Genomic DNA, 15,797 nt, shown 5'->3' on the forward strand with positions numbered 1-15,797 from the left:
CACTAGGGATAGGGAAAAGGCCCACCTTCGCTCTCCCTGACCGCTAGTTCGCATGCCATTGTCGTTGTGTTGGGAAGCATCTGCGGTACGGGGGTCTGGATCCGGGCGAAGGATTGCCAGGCATTCCTGAGCGAGCAAAACAAGCCATTCTTCAGGTCGGAGCCCATCCGCGTCAAGCTGTCCTTCAGTTCTGTCGGGGACACAAGAAGAAATGCCACGGGACGCACGATAAGACTAGGCCTGGGGGTGTGGGGGGGGGAGGCGCAGTGGAGAGGGAGGGCAGAGGGGGGTTGAGGGGAAAGGAGGGGTGGAAGAGTGAAGGGCAAGGGAGGGCTGAGGGCAGGGGCATTTGTGGAGAGGGTGGGTACCAAAAGGGGAGGGCTGTGGGGGTGGAGAGGGAGGCCATTAACAATGGTAAATTAATGAATAATCCACTCTGTCACCCAGTGCCCACACCTCTCACATTTTTGTCTCAATTCACAGCATTGCAGGAAGCAGAATTTCAAAAACATCGTTAGATCTGCTGTTCTGGTTCTAGACCCTTCCTCCCCTCTCATTCTAAATTCCAGCAAGTACAGTCCCAGATGACCCCATTCCTCCTCACCGTTCATAGAATAAACAATGGTCATAGAATTCTAGAGGGTGGAAACTTGCCTGTGCCAACCAAACTGTCCCACCCACACTCGTCTCACCTGCCTATGTTTGGCCCATTATCCTCTATCCATGCTATCTGTCCACCTGCCTCAACCACCTCCTCGGGCAGCCCATTCCATACACCCACCACCCTCTGTGGAGAAGTGTTGCTCCTCAGCTTCCTGTTAAATCTCTCCCCCCCTCACCTTAAACTCGTGTCCTCCAGTTAACGAGTTCTGGTGGACAGAGTGGGCCTATGGACTGTAGAAAGTTAAAAAAAAATGACCCCAGGTATGACATACCACAGGGAATTCTTCTGCTGCCTACATTACCAGCTGTATCACCACACTTTTATCAAATTGGAGAAGCAACATCTCGAATACTGTCTGGGCCCCCTCCAACCAGATTGCATTAACATCCACTTCTCTGGTATCCATTTGGCCTCTCTTTTCCTATCCCTGTTTCCTCTGCTCCAGCTCCCCACTCCGTTCCCTCTCCATTCAGAGAGCTACCCCTTCACCAGATCACTTCTCAGCTTTTTTTTTTTACCCCCCCTACCCAAATCCACCAATGGCCTGTTGGTCAGTTCTCCTCTGGTGCCCCCTCTTCCCTCCACTCATGCGCCTGCCTGCTATTTTTGCTCAGATCTTGACCAAGGGCTCAGGCCCGAATATCTTTGCTGCCTCTGGGGCACCGTGTGACCTGCTGAGTTTCTCCAGCACTTACCCAGGTGCATCCTCTTCCTGCCCTTGTGATGGGGAATCAGCATGGGCTCCAGCTCCACCTCTGAGACGATCATGGGTTCAATCCTGTAAGCGACAGGGTCAAACTGCAGGGGGCAAGAAGGAATAAAAAAACAGGAAGAGATTTACACCACAAGAGAAACACAAACCTCCCTTGTACCCAGCTCAAGCCCAACGTGGAATCCCCAGGGGCCAGTCAGGAGGAAGCCTCTGGTGAGGGAGGTAGTTACCGAGCAAGATGCCCACAGCACGGAAACAGACCCTTCTTCCACCATCGACCGCCAGCACCAATCCTATTTATTTTCTTCATATTCCAGTCAAAGTCACACCCTCCCCTACCAAAATGCTACCCCTCACCCACAGACTTGGAGGGGAGGGGTGGGGGGGGTTTAAGCAGGGGTGCAGTGCTAATTTTTTTGTAGGTGCTGGAGCTCACCAAAAACAGCAGCAAGGAGGTGCCCAGAGCAGACCCCATCCCCCAAGGTGCCTGGAGCAGGACCCCCCCCCCCACCCCCACCGCCAAAGGTGTCTGGACCGAAGCAGCGCTCCAGTGAGCTCCGGCAGTACTGCTCCCATGGGGGTAAGGAACAGTAGCCAATTAACCCACCAACCTGCTGTACTTTAGGATAAGGGAGGGAGGAAGAGCATCCTGAGGGAAAGAAAAACATATGTGGTTACAGAGGGAAACGTGAAAAGTTAGTGCAGACAGCACGTGGGGTCAGGATGGAAGCCGGTGGCTTTACCGGATGCCAAGTTTATTGTCAGCTGCATGCACAAGAACAACCCGATGAAAGTGTGTTCTCCAGTCCTCAGTGCAAAACACGCAGACACACAACCAGACATCACACACATACAAATAATAAATATGCAGGTCAAGTATATCTATAAAAATAAATACTGCTCTGTTAGTCTGGTAGAACTGTCCAGCACCACACTACCTGGCTATTTTCTCTGCAAATTTAGTCATCTTTACTTTTCTCTCTCTCATCTCCATGTAACCATGGCCACAATTTAGGAGATATTTCTCCTCTCCATCACACCCTCCTGCAACCAGAAATCTTTCTCAGTTTTGTGGAAGGTTCTTTTCATGCAACACTAAACTGTTCCCTTCTCCACAGATGCTGCCTGACTGACCGAGCAGTTTCTGTCCTTATTTCAGATTTTCTTCTATAAGAACAAACCCGATATCAAACTCCTTGCAGAGCTGGGCTGAGTTTAACCCGGAAAAGTGTAATGTGGTTCATTTCGGGAGGTCAAATTTGAAGGCAGAATGTAATGTTAATGGGAGGGCTCTGAGCAGTGTGGACGAACTTGGGGGTCCCACGTCCACAGGACAGGTTGATAGTGTTACGGCGGCATACGGCGGGTTGGCCTTCATTATCTGTGGGATTGAGCTCAAGACCTTAGCTCACCCCACTTGGAATATTGTGTTCAGTTCCGGGTCACCTCATCACAGGGAGGAGGTGGATGCTGTAGAGGGAGTGCAGAGGAGATTTACAGGGTCATTGCCTCAGTTGGAGAGCATGACTTGTGAGGATAGGTTGAGTGAACTCGGTCTCTCATCCTTGGAGCGATGGAGGATGAGAGACGTACAAGGTGATGAGAGACATTGATCGTGTGGATGGCCGGAGACTTTTCCCTAGGGCTGAAATGGCTATCGAGAGGGGGCTTAGTTTTAAAGTGCTTGGGAGCAAGAACAGGTGGGGTGTAAGAGGCAGTTTTTTCCATACAAAGAGAACTTGGTGCATGGTATGTGCTGCTGGCAATGGTGGTGGAAGCAGGAACAATAGGATCTTTAGAGTCTCTCAGATAGGTACATGGAACTGAGAAAAATGGAGGGAAATTCTAGCAGATGTTAGGTTATGAGGTTAGCACAACACTGTGGGCCAAAGGGCCTGCCCTGTGCTGTAGATGTCTGTGTTCTATGCTGTTTATGATGACAGTTTAATTCTTTAAAAGACAATTTTGGAAACAGAAGTCAGCGATGGCTACCTAGCCCACTGGAAAATATTATCTCAAGATTAAGGTCGCTACTAAAATGGAACGAACACCAAGGGTCTCTCTGGACTCTTTTCCATCAACAGTCATGGCAGGATGGCAGGTGGAGATGGCCCTTACAGGATGGTAGATGTTGAAGAATCGCCGACACGTGGGGAACTTGTAGTTGGGATCGATCCTCTTTAGACCTCGGACGGTGAGAAACATGCCGATGGGCGAGCCAAGGGCAAAGAAGACCTCTGGCTCAAAGCTGAGACGTGGGTATTTTACCAAAACCTTGAGGGGGAGATTAAACAAAGAGAATTAGACAAGTATATTTGTATTTAAAAAAATACATTTAAATTTCAATGGTGAAGAAGAATGTGCAAGATGACAGACAAAGGGCTGTGGATGGAACAACTGAATTTATTATTTGCTGTCACGTGTACTGAGATACTTTGTTTTGTGTGCTATCCAGGAAAATCAGCTCAACAGGTGACTTGTTCCAGTAGAGATCTAGTACAGGTAGAAGGGCCTCCTTCTGTGCTATAATTGCTCGATGATGCCATATTCCTTGCAAAAATTCAATGGGGAAACCAGAGAGCAAATCTCTTTTGCAGGGAAGCTTTTAGCTTGTACAACCTCTGCTCCAAACTGTCACTGAATGATCCCGTGGGTGGGAGGGAAGGTGTCAGAGAATGGCTCCTTTGAGGGCTTGGGGAGGGGTCATGGAAACGATGCTGAGACACTGGTAGCTGGAGAGTTACACAGCAGACTTGGGGATTGGGAGAAGGGATTATTTCTGACACACGAGAGGCAAAATTTCAGAAGACAAGAAAGTTGTGACTGGAAACAGCAGCAAGTTCCTGAAATGTCAACTGTGTTTCTGCCCAGCCTGCTCAGTGTTTCCACAGAAAACTTCAGTAAAAAAAATGATCCTTCTTATCTGTGCTGAACTATTTTTCTGCTTCGTCCTACTGATGTACCGTAGCCCTTCATACCCTTCCCATATATGTCTCTGTCCAAAGTTTTCTTAAATGTCAAAATCGAGCCTGAACTGGCAGCTCGTTCCGCACTCCCACCACTCTCTGCGTAAATGTCTCCTTTAAACATTTCCCCTTTCTCCCTGAACCCGTGTCCTCTAGGATTTATCTCTCCTAAAGTAGGTGGTAAAAAGCCTGCTTGCATTTACTTTTCCTTGTACCTGGCATTGTTTGGCACGCCTCATTCAAATTTCCCCTCATTCTCCTGACCTGTTCAACCTTTCCCTGTAACTCAGTTGTTCAAGCCCCAGCAACATCCTTGTAAATCTCCTCACCATTCTTTCGAAGATCTTGCTTGCCTCACTTTTCAAGCACCTTCCGCTTTATTTTTGGATTTGATTTTCAAGATTATGGTTAGCGTTTGTCTGCAAATTAACTCCAGGTTAACCGGGCAGCAAGTTAGATACAGTTAAAGTCCTTAAATTCGGACGGGTCGGTCCAGAATTTTGTTTTCCAGATTCTCGGGCTGTGGCGCTTACGCATTGCATACACGCAAAACAGGAGAAGTCCAGATTTCGGTGTGATCCGGATTTTCGGACTTTTACTGTACTCCAATTAAAAATTCTAATCTAGTTCCAAGGCAACAAGGAATGCTTCACACAGATACGATTTGTACAGAAACATTTCAATGGACAATAGGTAGTTAGTGAAGCAAGGACAGTCGATAGGAATAGGCTGGCACTGTTATCTCCCACCAATGAAATCAGTGTTCCGTCACTTGTGCAAGGGTTTTTCCAAATGATATCTGTGCACCCACCAATGCAACTCACGTGATCATGGCAGCTTCAGATTCAGTGGTCACACAGCAAATAGAACCCAAGAAAGATTGTCAATTCTTAGGTAAGACATCAGAGAGTCTCTATGCATTAATCTTGGCAGAGGTGATGAAATTTTTTCATTTTGAGGGGAGATTTGATAGAGGTATACAAAATTATGATGGGTATAGATGGAGTAAATGGAAGCAGGCCTTTTCCATTGAGGTTAGGAGAGATTAAGAGTGGGTTAAGGGTAAAGGGGAAAAGTTTAAAGGGGTTACATCCTCATGCAGGAGTGGGTGGGAGCGTGGAACAAACTATCAGCTGAACTGCTTGCTAAATGCAGGCTCGATTTTGGCATTTAAGAAAAAAACTTGGACAGATACATAGGTGGGAGGGGCATGGTCCAGGCCAGTGGGAAAAGACTGAGTAATAGTTCAGCACACACTAGAAGGGCTCATTTCTGTGCTGTAATGTTCCACGGTTCTAAGTGTGCTGACCGGCAGTAACTGTGGTTGTTGACAGTCGATAAAGCAAGGATGAAGGCAATTGCTACTATTAAACTAATGGAATAAAAGAAACAATGAGTACACAACAGATAATAAATATCCAGTTGTCCTAGTGCAAGCAAAGTGACTTGCATCAGTGCAGATAGATCTTTCATGGTGTTGGAGCGGCCTGTGATTAGTGTAACAGGGGAGGTACAAGAGTCTGATAGCCATATTAATCAAACTGTTCTTGATCCTAGACGTGCAAGAATAGCCTATTTTTTATTTAGATAGGATCATTTGTATTTATTAAGATAGTATTTAGACAAAGTCCCTGCTCTCCTCCTGAACTGTGCAGATTGCAACGTCTCACCTGGCCAATGCCAACATCAAACTGCTCGTAGTTGACTGACGTGAGGCTGCTGGTGGACAGGGGTCTCTGAAGCTGCTCACCAGTGTCTCCCTCATCCGAGAGCAGAATGACTTTCTCAGGGTTGGCTCTCACCAATGGTTCACCGATCTCCTCCCCTTCCTGGTGTTCTTGCTAGACAGAGAGAGAGAAAGAGAGAGAGAGAGAGAACCACACACGCATTAGCGATGAGGGCATTAAGGAAACCTGCACGCTCGATGGGTGAGAAATGACAGTCCAAACCTCTCACCTTAACTAAAATTCCCCCTCCACTCCACCTTGTGAGTCAAACAGACTCAATGTCGCCCAGAGTGAAACAAGAAAGCCTGCAGACACTGTGACTGTAATAAACACAAAGTGCTGGAGGGTCTCAGCAGCTCCCGAGCATTTATAAAAAGCAAAGCTACCATATATGCTGGCAGAAAGGTCGATGCTGTATAGGACGACCCTAGAATTTCCACCAAAAGCAGGTTTTGAGCGATACCCTTTGGACAAGACGACCCCACCCCCCCCCCACACAATTTTGACACATGAAAATCTGACCAATGGATGCAGACAAAAGCAAATCACAATATTTTCATAACAAATCACCATGTAATTTTAATTTTATTGCCATATTTTGAAATAATACAGTCGGCTCCTGTAACAGACTGTTTGAAGCCCATGCAGAGCGGACGGCCGTCGGACTGGGCAAATGGACCCCGAGGGGAGCCCTGCGGCTTCGTTGATAACTAACGGAACATGCATGAGATTGCATTGGAGCCGGTGGGAAGATGGAAGCGGTGTTGAGACCTCGCTGTCAAGGTTTGGATTTTAGACCTGACATATAGGACGGCCCGATTTTAAGTTTCGAGAATCGACCTATATCCCAGGATATAACCAATGTCTGGAGTCTGAGCCCTTTGTCAGAAGTTTGACTTGGATATGGTATGAAATGGGTATGGGTCAATGACTCCTAACCCATTTCTCACTGGATGGGTTAGCATCTTGCATCTTGTCTTAGACCATTGAACATTTTCAGTGCATAAAAACATTCCTTCCATCCGCAGTTTTCCACAGAGATTCAGCATGGTTCAAAGCCGATGAGCGACTAATCAGCACCATTATACCTGGTTGTGGGACAATTTCTTTGCCAAGCTAAGGATTTTCTTCCTTGGTCCCAGAGGAATTCCCAAGTCCTTAAGTTCAGCATCTGAACACATCACCTGGTAAAAGAGACAGAGTGAAGAAAGGAATTATTCCCCTTACTTAATTGAAAGCGACAGAACTGCTTCAAATCAAGTGCAGTGAAGTCTGGCTCTCCACGCCTTGCTGGGATCGAATTGCTCATGCCAATGACCTTGGCAAAGTGGACTTTCTCCCCACCCCCCCCCACCTGCTCCAACAGGGTTGTCCCTGGAATACTTACCTGGATGGGTTAGCTTCAACAAGTCAAAGATGATGGTGACCTGCCTTCTTGCACTGCTGCAGTCTTTGTGGTGAAGGTGCTCCCACAGGGCCACGAGGGAGGAGCTCCAGGATTTGGGTCAATCCATGACCGGTGGCGCATTTCCAAATCAGGAAGGTGCACGCCTGCAGTCTTTGGCCTTCTCAGTGGTGGTGGTCACAGGTTGGAAAGGGTTGCCTGAACCCCGAATGACGTCCGTTCAAAGTGCAGTCGGCACACACACTAGCCAGTGTGTGACGGTGGAGAAGGAAAAAATATACATAACCTGGAGGCCTTCATCAATATAGAGAGCAGCAGGGATGGCAGATGGCAGCATGGCTGGCTTAGCAGTTAGCGTATTGCCTTTAAGCACCAGCGATCAGTTCCGGACCGAGGTTCGAATCCCGCGCTGTTTGTAAGGAGTTTGCACATTCTCCCCATGTCTGCGTAGGTTTCCTCCCACTGTTCAAAGTGTTCCGGGAGTTTAGGTTAATGGGGTGTAAATTGGGCACGGACTCGTGGGCCGAAATGGCCTGTTACCGTGCTGTACAAATTAAAAAATTTAGATGGGGAGTAGTTAGTGAGAGAAATTCCCACAGAACATCCCTCGAATAGATTTCACAGCAGACGGAAGTAAAACATGAAAATCTGAAGACACTGTAGTTGAAGTAAAGACACAACGCTGGAGAAACTCAGCAGGTCAAACTGTGTCCTTTATACAGCAAAGATAAAGATACAAGACTAACATTTCAGTCTCAAGCCTTTCATCAAGCAAAATGTAGGCAGGTGACCGAACTTTCCTGAGCTTTTATCCAGCTCCCTTCTCTCTCCGTTCACAGATGCTCCCCCCCCCTCCAGTTGTTTGCTGGTGTTCCCTCCCTGGCTTATCCAATTATTACCTGTGGGCCTGTGCTCCTCCCCCTGCCCCTTTCCTTCCCTTCCCCCCCACCCCGCCCCCCCCCCCACCCCCCCCCCCATTTTGCTTGGGCTACATTGTCTGAATTCTGAGACTTTGAGATTTCCTGCTTCTGGCTCATTCTGCTTGAAGAAGGGCTCAGGCCCGAAACATCTGCGATATATCTTTGCTTTTCTTGGACGCTGAAAGGACCACCTGAGTTCCTCCAGCATTGATGAAGGGCTCAAGCCCGAAACATTGGTTATGTATTTTTCATTTGCTATACCAAGAATGGTGACCTGCTGAGCTTCTCCAGTGCTATGTTTTTACCTCAACCATGGTGATTGCAGACTCTTGTGATTTACTCCAGTGGTGAAGGAATGGGTGCTTGGGGCACTGGATGGGCACTCTATTCTTTATGGCATCTGGCTTCTTAAGAGTTTCTGCAGTTGAACCAACCAAGCAAGTGTTCCAAACGCTGCTGACTTGTTCTTTACAGGTAGTGGAAAAAAAAACTCTCCGCAGGAGCACTGCAGGCAAATCTTCGGACGCTCAGCGACTCTCTTTTGTTTCTCTTAGAGTGGCTGTACCTCGTGAGAATTTTGAGGAGATTTGGCCTGTTACCAGAGCATTCTGAGTGGTGGCGAGGTGCTTACACTCAGGACAAGAAAAAAAAACTCCAGAGGGTTAACTTGGCCAGCGACATCATGCCACTGAGGACATCTACAAGAGGCGGTGTCCTAAGAAAGCAGCGCCCCACTGCCCAGGCCTTGCACTCTTTACTCTGCTCCCATCAGGAAAAAGGTATAGGAGCCTGAAGACAAGCATTCACGGATGGTTTCTTCCCCTCTGCCGTCAGGTTCCTGAATGGACAATTAACCACAGACACTACCTATTTTCTTGCACTATCCATTTATTTTTGAAATGTAATTTAGAGCACTGTGAAAATGGCCGCCAAACAATGTATTTTGTGACATGTTCATGACAAAAAATCTGATTGTTGGGAGGGAAAAAAAAATTCGGGCAATGCTCAAGGCAACTCATTGCCATAAGACAAACAGAAGTTGAAGTACATCATGTATATTACATTTTTATATATTATTACATGACAACAAAAAGGAACGTTGAACCTCGACTGATTTGTTTCCAACAAGTTTCAAGGTGGAACCGTCACCAAACAAGACATGGGATATGTGAGACAGATCTTACCAAAGAGTCAAAATCTAATTTTTCCTTTTCCAAGATGCTCTGGAATTCAGATAATCCATGCAGTTTCAGGTATTCTTCCAAGTTTGTCACACTCTGTGGCATTCAATAGAAAAGAGGATATTTTAGCTCTGTGCAAGCTCGTGGCAAATAGCCTTGTCCCAAACGTAGTCTGGCAATAGAGTGCACTGCGACTGCATCACGGTCTGGTATGGGGGCACCAATACCCCTGAGCAGAAACCCCTGCAAAAGGTAGTTGTCTCAGCCCAGGACATCACAGGCAAAAGGCCTCCCCACCGTCAAGAACATCGACAGGGAGCAATCATCAGGGATCCACAGCAAACAGCACTCGCTCATTCTGGATTCCGCCATCAGGAAAGAGGTGTCAGTGCCACAAGACTCGCACCACCAGGTTCAGGAACAGCTGCTCCCCCTCCACCATCAGACTCCTCAACAACAAACTCAATCAAGGGCCCATTTAAGGACTCTTACTTTTGCATTTTATTGTTTTTTTCCCCATCTCTGAGTTAGTTTATTTACATTTCTTTATTTGTTTCCAAGTTTATGTAGAGTTAATTTTCTTTTTGCACTTCCAGTAAGTGATAATTCTGCCATACCCCCAGGAATAAAGAATCTCAGTGTTGTATGTGATGTCGTGCATGTGCTCTGACAATAAATCTGAATCTGACTTGTTGACATGTCAAGGGCATCGTCACACCACCTGTGGGGACAGTACATAAAAGTGCTGGAGAAACTCAGCAGCATGTCCCACAGCATCTAAAGGAAGCAAAAGATCACCAATGTTTCAAGCCTGAGCACTTCATCAAGGTATGAGCAGGCAGAAGCCCAAATAAAAAGGGTGGGGGGGGGGGGGTAGGTGGGAGGAAAGGGCATGCGGAAGAGTGCAGGTCAACAGCTATGAGGACATATGTGGATATGGGTGGGAGAGCAGGAGAGAAATAAGCTGGGAAATGATGGGGCGGGGGGTGGGTAGCTCTCTGAATGGAGAGGGAAGGAGATGGGGAGCTGTAGGAAAGGAGACAGAGGGATGGGGTGAGAGAGGGAGGGAAGTTTAACAAAAACTGGAGAAGTCCATGTTAACGCCATCTGGCTGGAGACTGCCCAGGCGTAATCCGAGGTGGCGTAATCCGAGGTGGCGTTCCTCCAATTTGAGGTAGCGTCGGTTTGGAAGAGCATGAGGCCATGGACAGACATGCTGGTGTGGAAATGGGGCTTGGAATTAAAATGGTTGGCCACTGGGAGGTCCCTGTTACTGCAGCGGATGGAGCGGTGGCTCAATGAAGTGATCTCCCAGTCTGAGCCCAGTCTCACCTTATTCACATTCAATGCAGAGAAGTCAACAGATGTCTGCACAGGGGAGGGTGCAAGATGATAATGGGTGACATCGGGTACCGTCCTGGCCCAGGGACCACCTCACCCGTGTCACAGATTAATGCGTTAAAGTCCCATTTCAGAGAGGTTGGGCATTTACATCTTGGCCAGTGGTTCCTACTCTTTTGCTAGCCTCACCCACCTTAAGTATTCATTTTGTTCTTGAAAATTGAGACATACATAGATCACAGTAACAGGCTCTTTTGGTCCATGAGCCTGTGCCTCCCAATTAACCTATGACTCCAGTATGTTTTGAAGGGTGGGAGGAAGCCGAGACACCTGGAGGAAACCCTTGCAGATATGGGGAGAACGTACAAACTCCATGCAGTTATTGCTGGATTGGAACCCTGTGCTGTAATAGCGTTGCGCGGACCATCTATGACAAACCGTTGAAGCACCAGTAGTCTGTAGGTTTAGAAATACTGATCAAGATTCTGCCATAAAACTGTTGGAGCTGCCTTTTAAAAGGAGGTCTTAAAGAAAGATCCCCTTCTGCACAGGTGAAAGCAACAAGTCTCAGATTATATTTTGGGAATGAAGAGTAGTTGCCCCACTTCTCCCAGTGTTCTGGCCAACATTTGACCCTCACTTAACATTATTAAATTAGGTGGGCCAATGAGCCCCGATCCGGGACGTACCTTGCCGCAGGAATGGCAGCTCCTTCTTGGAAGCGGTTGCCTTGGTGTTGGTTCTTTGGATCCAACACCAATTTGGTTCGTCAGTATGTCGAAGAGAATCAGGGAACCTGAAGGAAGAGCACACAGAAGATGGAATTGAAGTTCAGCAAGGGGGTCCCTAGATTGACAACAGAGTCCACAAGTACCTCAGCAACATCCCACATGGTCAAAGTCTGGTGTATACTCAAATTCAGATTCAGCGTCAGAATACGTACATGACATCACGTACAACCCTGAGATTCCTTATCCCATGGGCAAGACAGAATGACCACTTAGAGGTCGTATAAAAAACTGTGCTCAATGTACATGTGCAAACAAATAAAGAAATGTAAACAAATTGAACTGTGCAATACAGAGAGAAAAGAAAATCAATAAAATGCACAAGTAAGAATCCCTGATTGTTGTTGAGGAGTCTGATGGGGGAGGGGGAGCAGCTATCCCTGAACTGGTGGGTGCGAGTCTAGTGGCACCTAGACCTGTTTCTAGACGATAGCAGTGAGAACAGAGCTTGTGCTGGGTGTGTGGGTCTTTAATGATCGGTGCTCACTCTTACATTACTGCAGGAGTGTTGAAGGATGCACACAGCAGACAAATGAGTTTATTGGACACAGGGAAACAATGGACTTCACAGACAATGGAGCTTGGGTGATTACATTAGATAGCTGCCTAAGAGAAGCCCACAAGCAACACTGGCCAGGAGAAGGCCTGGTCAGCAGAGGGACTTGACACTGGAGTGGGGGAGGAGAGAAGAGAAAGAAGGGTGATGCACAACACAGGTGCTGCCCGTGAGGATAAACAGGAGCAATCTGCTTTGCCAGGACTGTGTTTCACTCTTACCAAGACTATGGCCTGTCACCGAAACTCCTCCACTGAAGTCCGGGTTACGTTGCTGGAAAGTGGTCAAGAGATGGTTCATTTCGTTGGCAACGGTGTCCACTATGGTCTGGCAGTAGGTGGGGGAGTTGTAGAAGAAAAGGTCGAGTAGGGTCTCGTTGGTAAAGTGTCGCAGGCGGCTGATGCTTGGTAATGTTATCCTCTGGATATCTCTAACCGGAGCGAGAGAGACAGGGGGTCAAGGAAAATATGTGGCAAACATTTCACCTTGGCTGGGAGAAAAAAAATGTTCCTGCTACTTTTTAAAATTTTATTTAAATTTAGACATACAGCACAGTATCAGGCCCATAAGCCCCACAAGGCCATGCCGCCCAAATACCCCAATTAACCTACTCCAATATCCCACTAAAGTTGGTGACATTGGTTGTTCTGGGAGGTGATAGCACAGTGGTTCTCAACCTTTTTTCTTTCCACTCACATAACACTTTAAGTCATCCCTCTGCCGTCGGTGCTCTGTGATTTGTGGGTGGTAAGAAAAAGTTTGAAAACCACTGTTTAAATTGTCCCTAATTGACTCGTTATGTGCACAGTTTCATAACTCCAAAGGAAATGGGCCAATGACAATTTTTCTCAAACAAAATATTTCAGTGACAGAGAGCAGTGGTTCTCAATCTTCCCTTCCGACTCACACATCACCTTAAGCAACCCCTTACTAATCACAGAGCACCGATGGCACAGGGATTACTTAAAGTGGTACTTGAGTGAGAACCACTGTGATGGCGTCTGGCCCCCAGTAAGCAAGCACTGGCTGATGCACAAACACGACCGAGAGACAGCAGCTGTAATGTACCCCTCACCATAATCAGGCACAGAACGGAACTAAAACTATGGAGAACAATCCACACTAAATGCATGAGCAGAGTAAAGATTTTTCAGATTTACTGTCACAGTATGTACATGACATTACATACAACCCCGAGATTCTTCTTCCTGCGGGCACAGCAGAATTACCCTGAATGGTAGCGCAGAAAAGAACTGTACACAGGTAACAAATGTAAACAAACTGACTGAGAGAATAAAAAGAAAAAAAGAAAAAAATCAATTGAGTCCTTAAATGAGTCCCTGATTGAGTTTGTAGTTGAGGAGTCAGATGGTGGAGGGGTAGCAGCTGTTCCTGAACCTGCTGGTGCGAGACATGTGACACCTGAAGTGTGCAATAAAAAAAATGACTCATGCATTTACCATCTATAAACGCACACATAATATACCAATGAAAGAAACCAAGGCATAGAAATCAGCGTACAAGACACAAGGATATAGAAAAGAGCTGCACACACAAAATTCAATGGATCAGAAATATCGACACTCACTCATCCACCCCTGTTGCATCTCCATGCAAAGTGCAGTACCAGTTGACTGGCAGGAACTCCACACGGCCAACCTTCTCTTCATCTTGCGCCTTCTTGAAGTGCGTTTGCAGCAAGTTGAGAGAAGTGCTCCGAAAATCGTTCACTGCAGAAGGGGAAATGCGGGCTAATCAGTGGGAGGGAGGCAAAGGGTGGCTCACAGCTGAAGACAGACGGGGCTTGCTGAATTACAAGGGCAACTAGACTCAGCTTCGCTGTTCTTGCGGGGTGTGAGGCACCGAGGCATTTTCATCACTGATGAATGGTCTCAGCAGTCTCTAACGATGCACCCAAAAAGAACCCATTATTCTCAACGTTCAACGAGTCAGGTGGAGATGGCCCTGGCAGGTTGGTGAGGCAGGAGTTTCCCAAAGAGCAGACCCATTTCCTCGGACTCCTACAGCTTTCCAATGGAGCTCAACGGAAGCAGAAAGAACGCAACTGAACAGCAAAGGTGCAGCGGGGAGGAATCAACATCGAATCCAAGTGCTTCGTAGTTAAACCATTCCTGACAAATACATTAGACAGGTTCACCTTTAGCTTTTCGTGAGCACCCCCATTTATTTCTACCGCAGAATCTCTCTTGCCTGCTTCCCACCGAACACCGTCTGTCTTGTGTTTCTTCCAACGTTTTATCACTAACTCCCCGCCCCCCCAACTGTGGTTCCCCCTCCAGATGCTGCTCAACTTGCTGAGAATTTCCACCAGTGTCTAATTATATTTCAGATTTTTCGCTTCTCTGGGCAATTGTGTCTATTTTTCTTTCAAAGATCCTCTCCGAATAGACATGACCAAACACAATAAAATAGTTATGTTGCAGTTCTGTTTTTTTTTGAAAGGGCATTTGCACAGCAGACAAGAAAAAAAAACATCTTCAGTTTTAGACATGTGCCATGGATCGGGGGCTATTGACTGGAGTTGGTGAAGACAATGATCTTACTCGAGAGAGAATTTCTGGTCATCCAGACAATCAGAGCAACCGTGCTTCAGGTCAAAATACACATTGAACAAGAAAATCTACAGACACTGTGACTGTGGTCAACACAGAAATGCTGGAGGCACTCAGCAGGTCAATCAGTGTTCATTATGTAGCAAAGATAAAGATGCCTAACCAACACTTCAGGCCGAAGCCCTTCATCAAAAAGCAGGCAGCCATCTGAATAAAATGGTGGGGTGGGGGGGAGGGGAGAGGGACATCAGCACAGGGCTACATGCGCACATGTCTGTCCATGGCCTTGTGTACTGTCCCGCCAAGACCACCCATAAATTGGAGGAACAACACTTGATTTTCCATCTGGCCACTCCCCACCCACAAGGCATTAACATAGATTTTTCCGGTTTCTGCTAACCCGCTCTCCTCTCTTCTCCACACCCCTCCCCCCACCCCCACCGTTCCAGCTCTCCTCCCCCTTGATCGCTGCTGTCCCCTCCCTCCCTGCTCCACCTATCCCCTCCTGCCTTTGAGACCACTCCTCCCCCCCTTACCCTTTTATTCGGGCGCCTGCTGACACTTCTCCACACCTTGAGGAAGGGCTCAAGCCCGAAACGTCGGATCAGCATTTTTACCTTTGCTGAATAAAGGACACCATTTGACCGGCTGAGTTTGTCCTCCAGCTTTGTTTTTTTTTACTACAGGCAAGAGGTCATAGATGGGGGTGGGGGCGGCAGAAGAGACAAAAAGCTGAGAAACGAGAGGGGGAGGTTTAATCAAGCACCTGCCTAGTTTTTGCTCAACCCTTGATGAAGGGTTCACACATGAAACATTGGTTATGTATCTTTAGCTACATAAAGAACGCTGTTTGACCTGCTGAATTTCTCCAGCAATTTTGTGAAAACTAAAGGTTAAAATACTAGCAAAACATTGAAGCCTGCAGATACTGTCGTTGAATTAAAAACATGAAGCTGGAGAAACT

At 47.1% G+C, this 15,797-nt stretch overlaps 1 protein-coding gene across 6 annotated transcripts in view; it reads right to left on the bottom strand.

Moving 5' to 3' along the window:
• Positions 1-15,797, bottom strand: part of LOC138754117 (phospholipase DDHD2-like) — a 34,300-nt gene that overhangs the window by 4,079 nt on the left and 14,424 nt on the right. For 5 of the 6 annotated variants that reach the window (XM_069917956.1, XM_069917954.1, XM_069917955.1 and 2 more), the window contains 9 exons: positions 13,849-13,990; positions 12,482-12,690; positions 11,606-11,712; positions 9,579-9,671; positions 7,158-7,253; positions 6,013-6,183; positions 3,495-3,650; positions 1,360-1,462; positions 26-190 (listed from right to left, as the gene is read on the bottom strand). In XM_069917956.1, the coding sequence (XP_069774057.1) occupies positions 26-190; positions 1,360-1,462; positions 3,495-3,650; positions 6,013-6,183; positions 7,158-7,253; positions 9,579-9,671; positions 11,606-11,712; positions 12,482-12,690; positions 13,849-13,990 (1,242 nt within the window). The remainder of the gene's footprint in view (positions 1-25; positions 191-1,359; positions 1,463-3,494; positions 3,651-6,012; positions 6,184-7,157; positions 7,254-9,578; positions 9,672-11,605; positions 11,713-12,481; positions 12,691-13,848; positions 13,991-15,797) is intronic. The other variant, XM_069917958.1, reaches the window with a different exon arrangement.

This window comes from Narcine bancroftii, chromosome 2 (assembly GCF_036971445.1).
Source record: "Narcine bancroftii isolate sNarBan1 chromosome 2, sNarBan1.hap1, whole genome shotgun sequence".
In the NCBI taxonomy this organism is placed as follows: Eukaryota; Metazoa; Chordata; class Chondrichthyes; order Torpediniformes; family Narcinidae; genus Narcine; species Narcine bancroftii.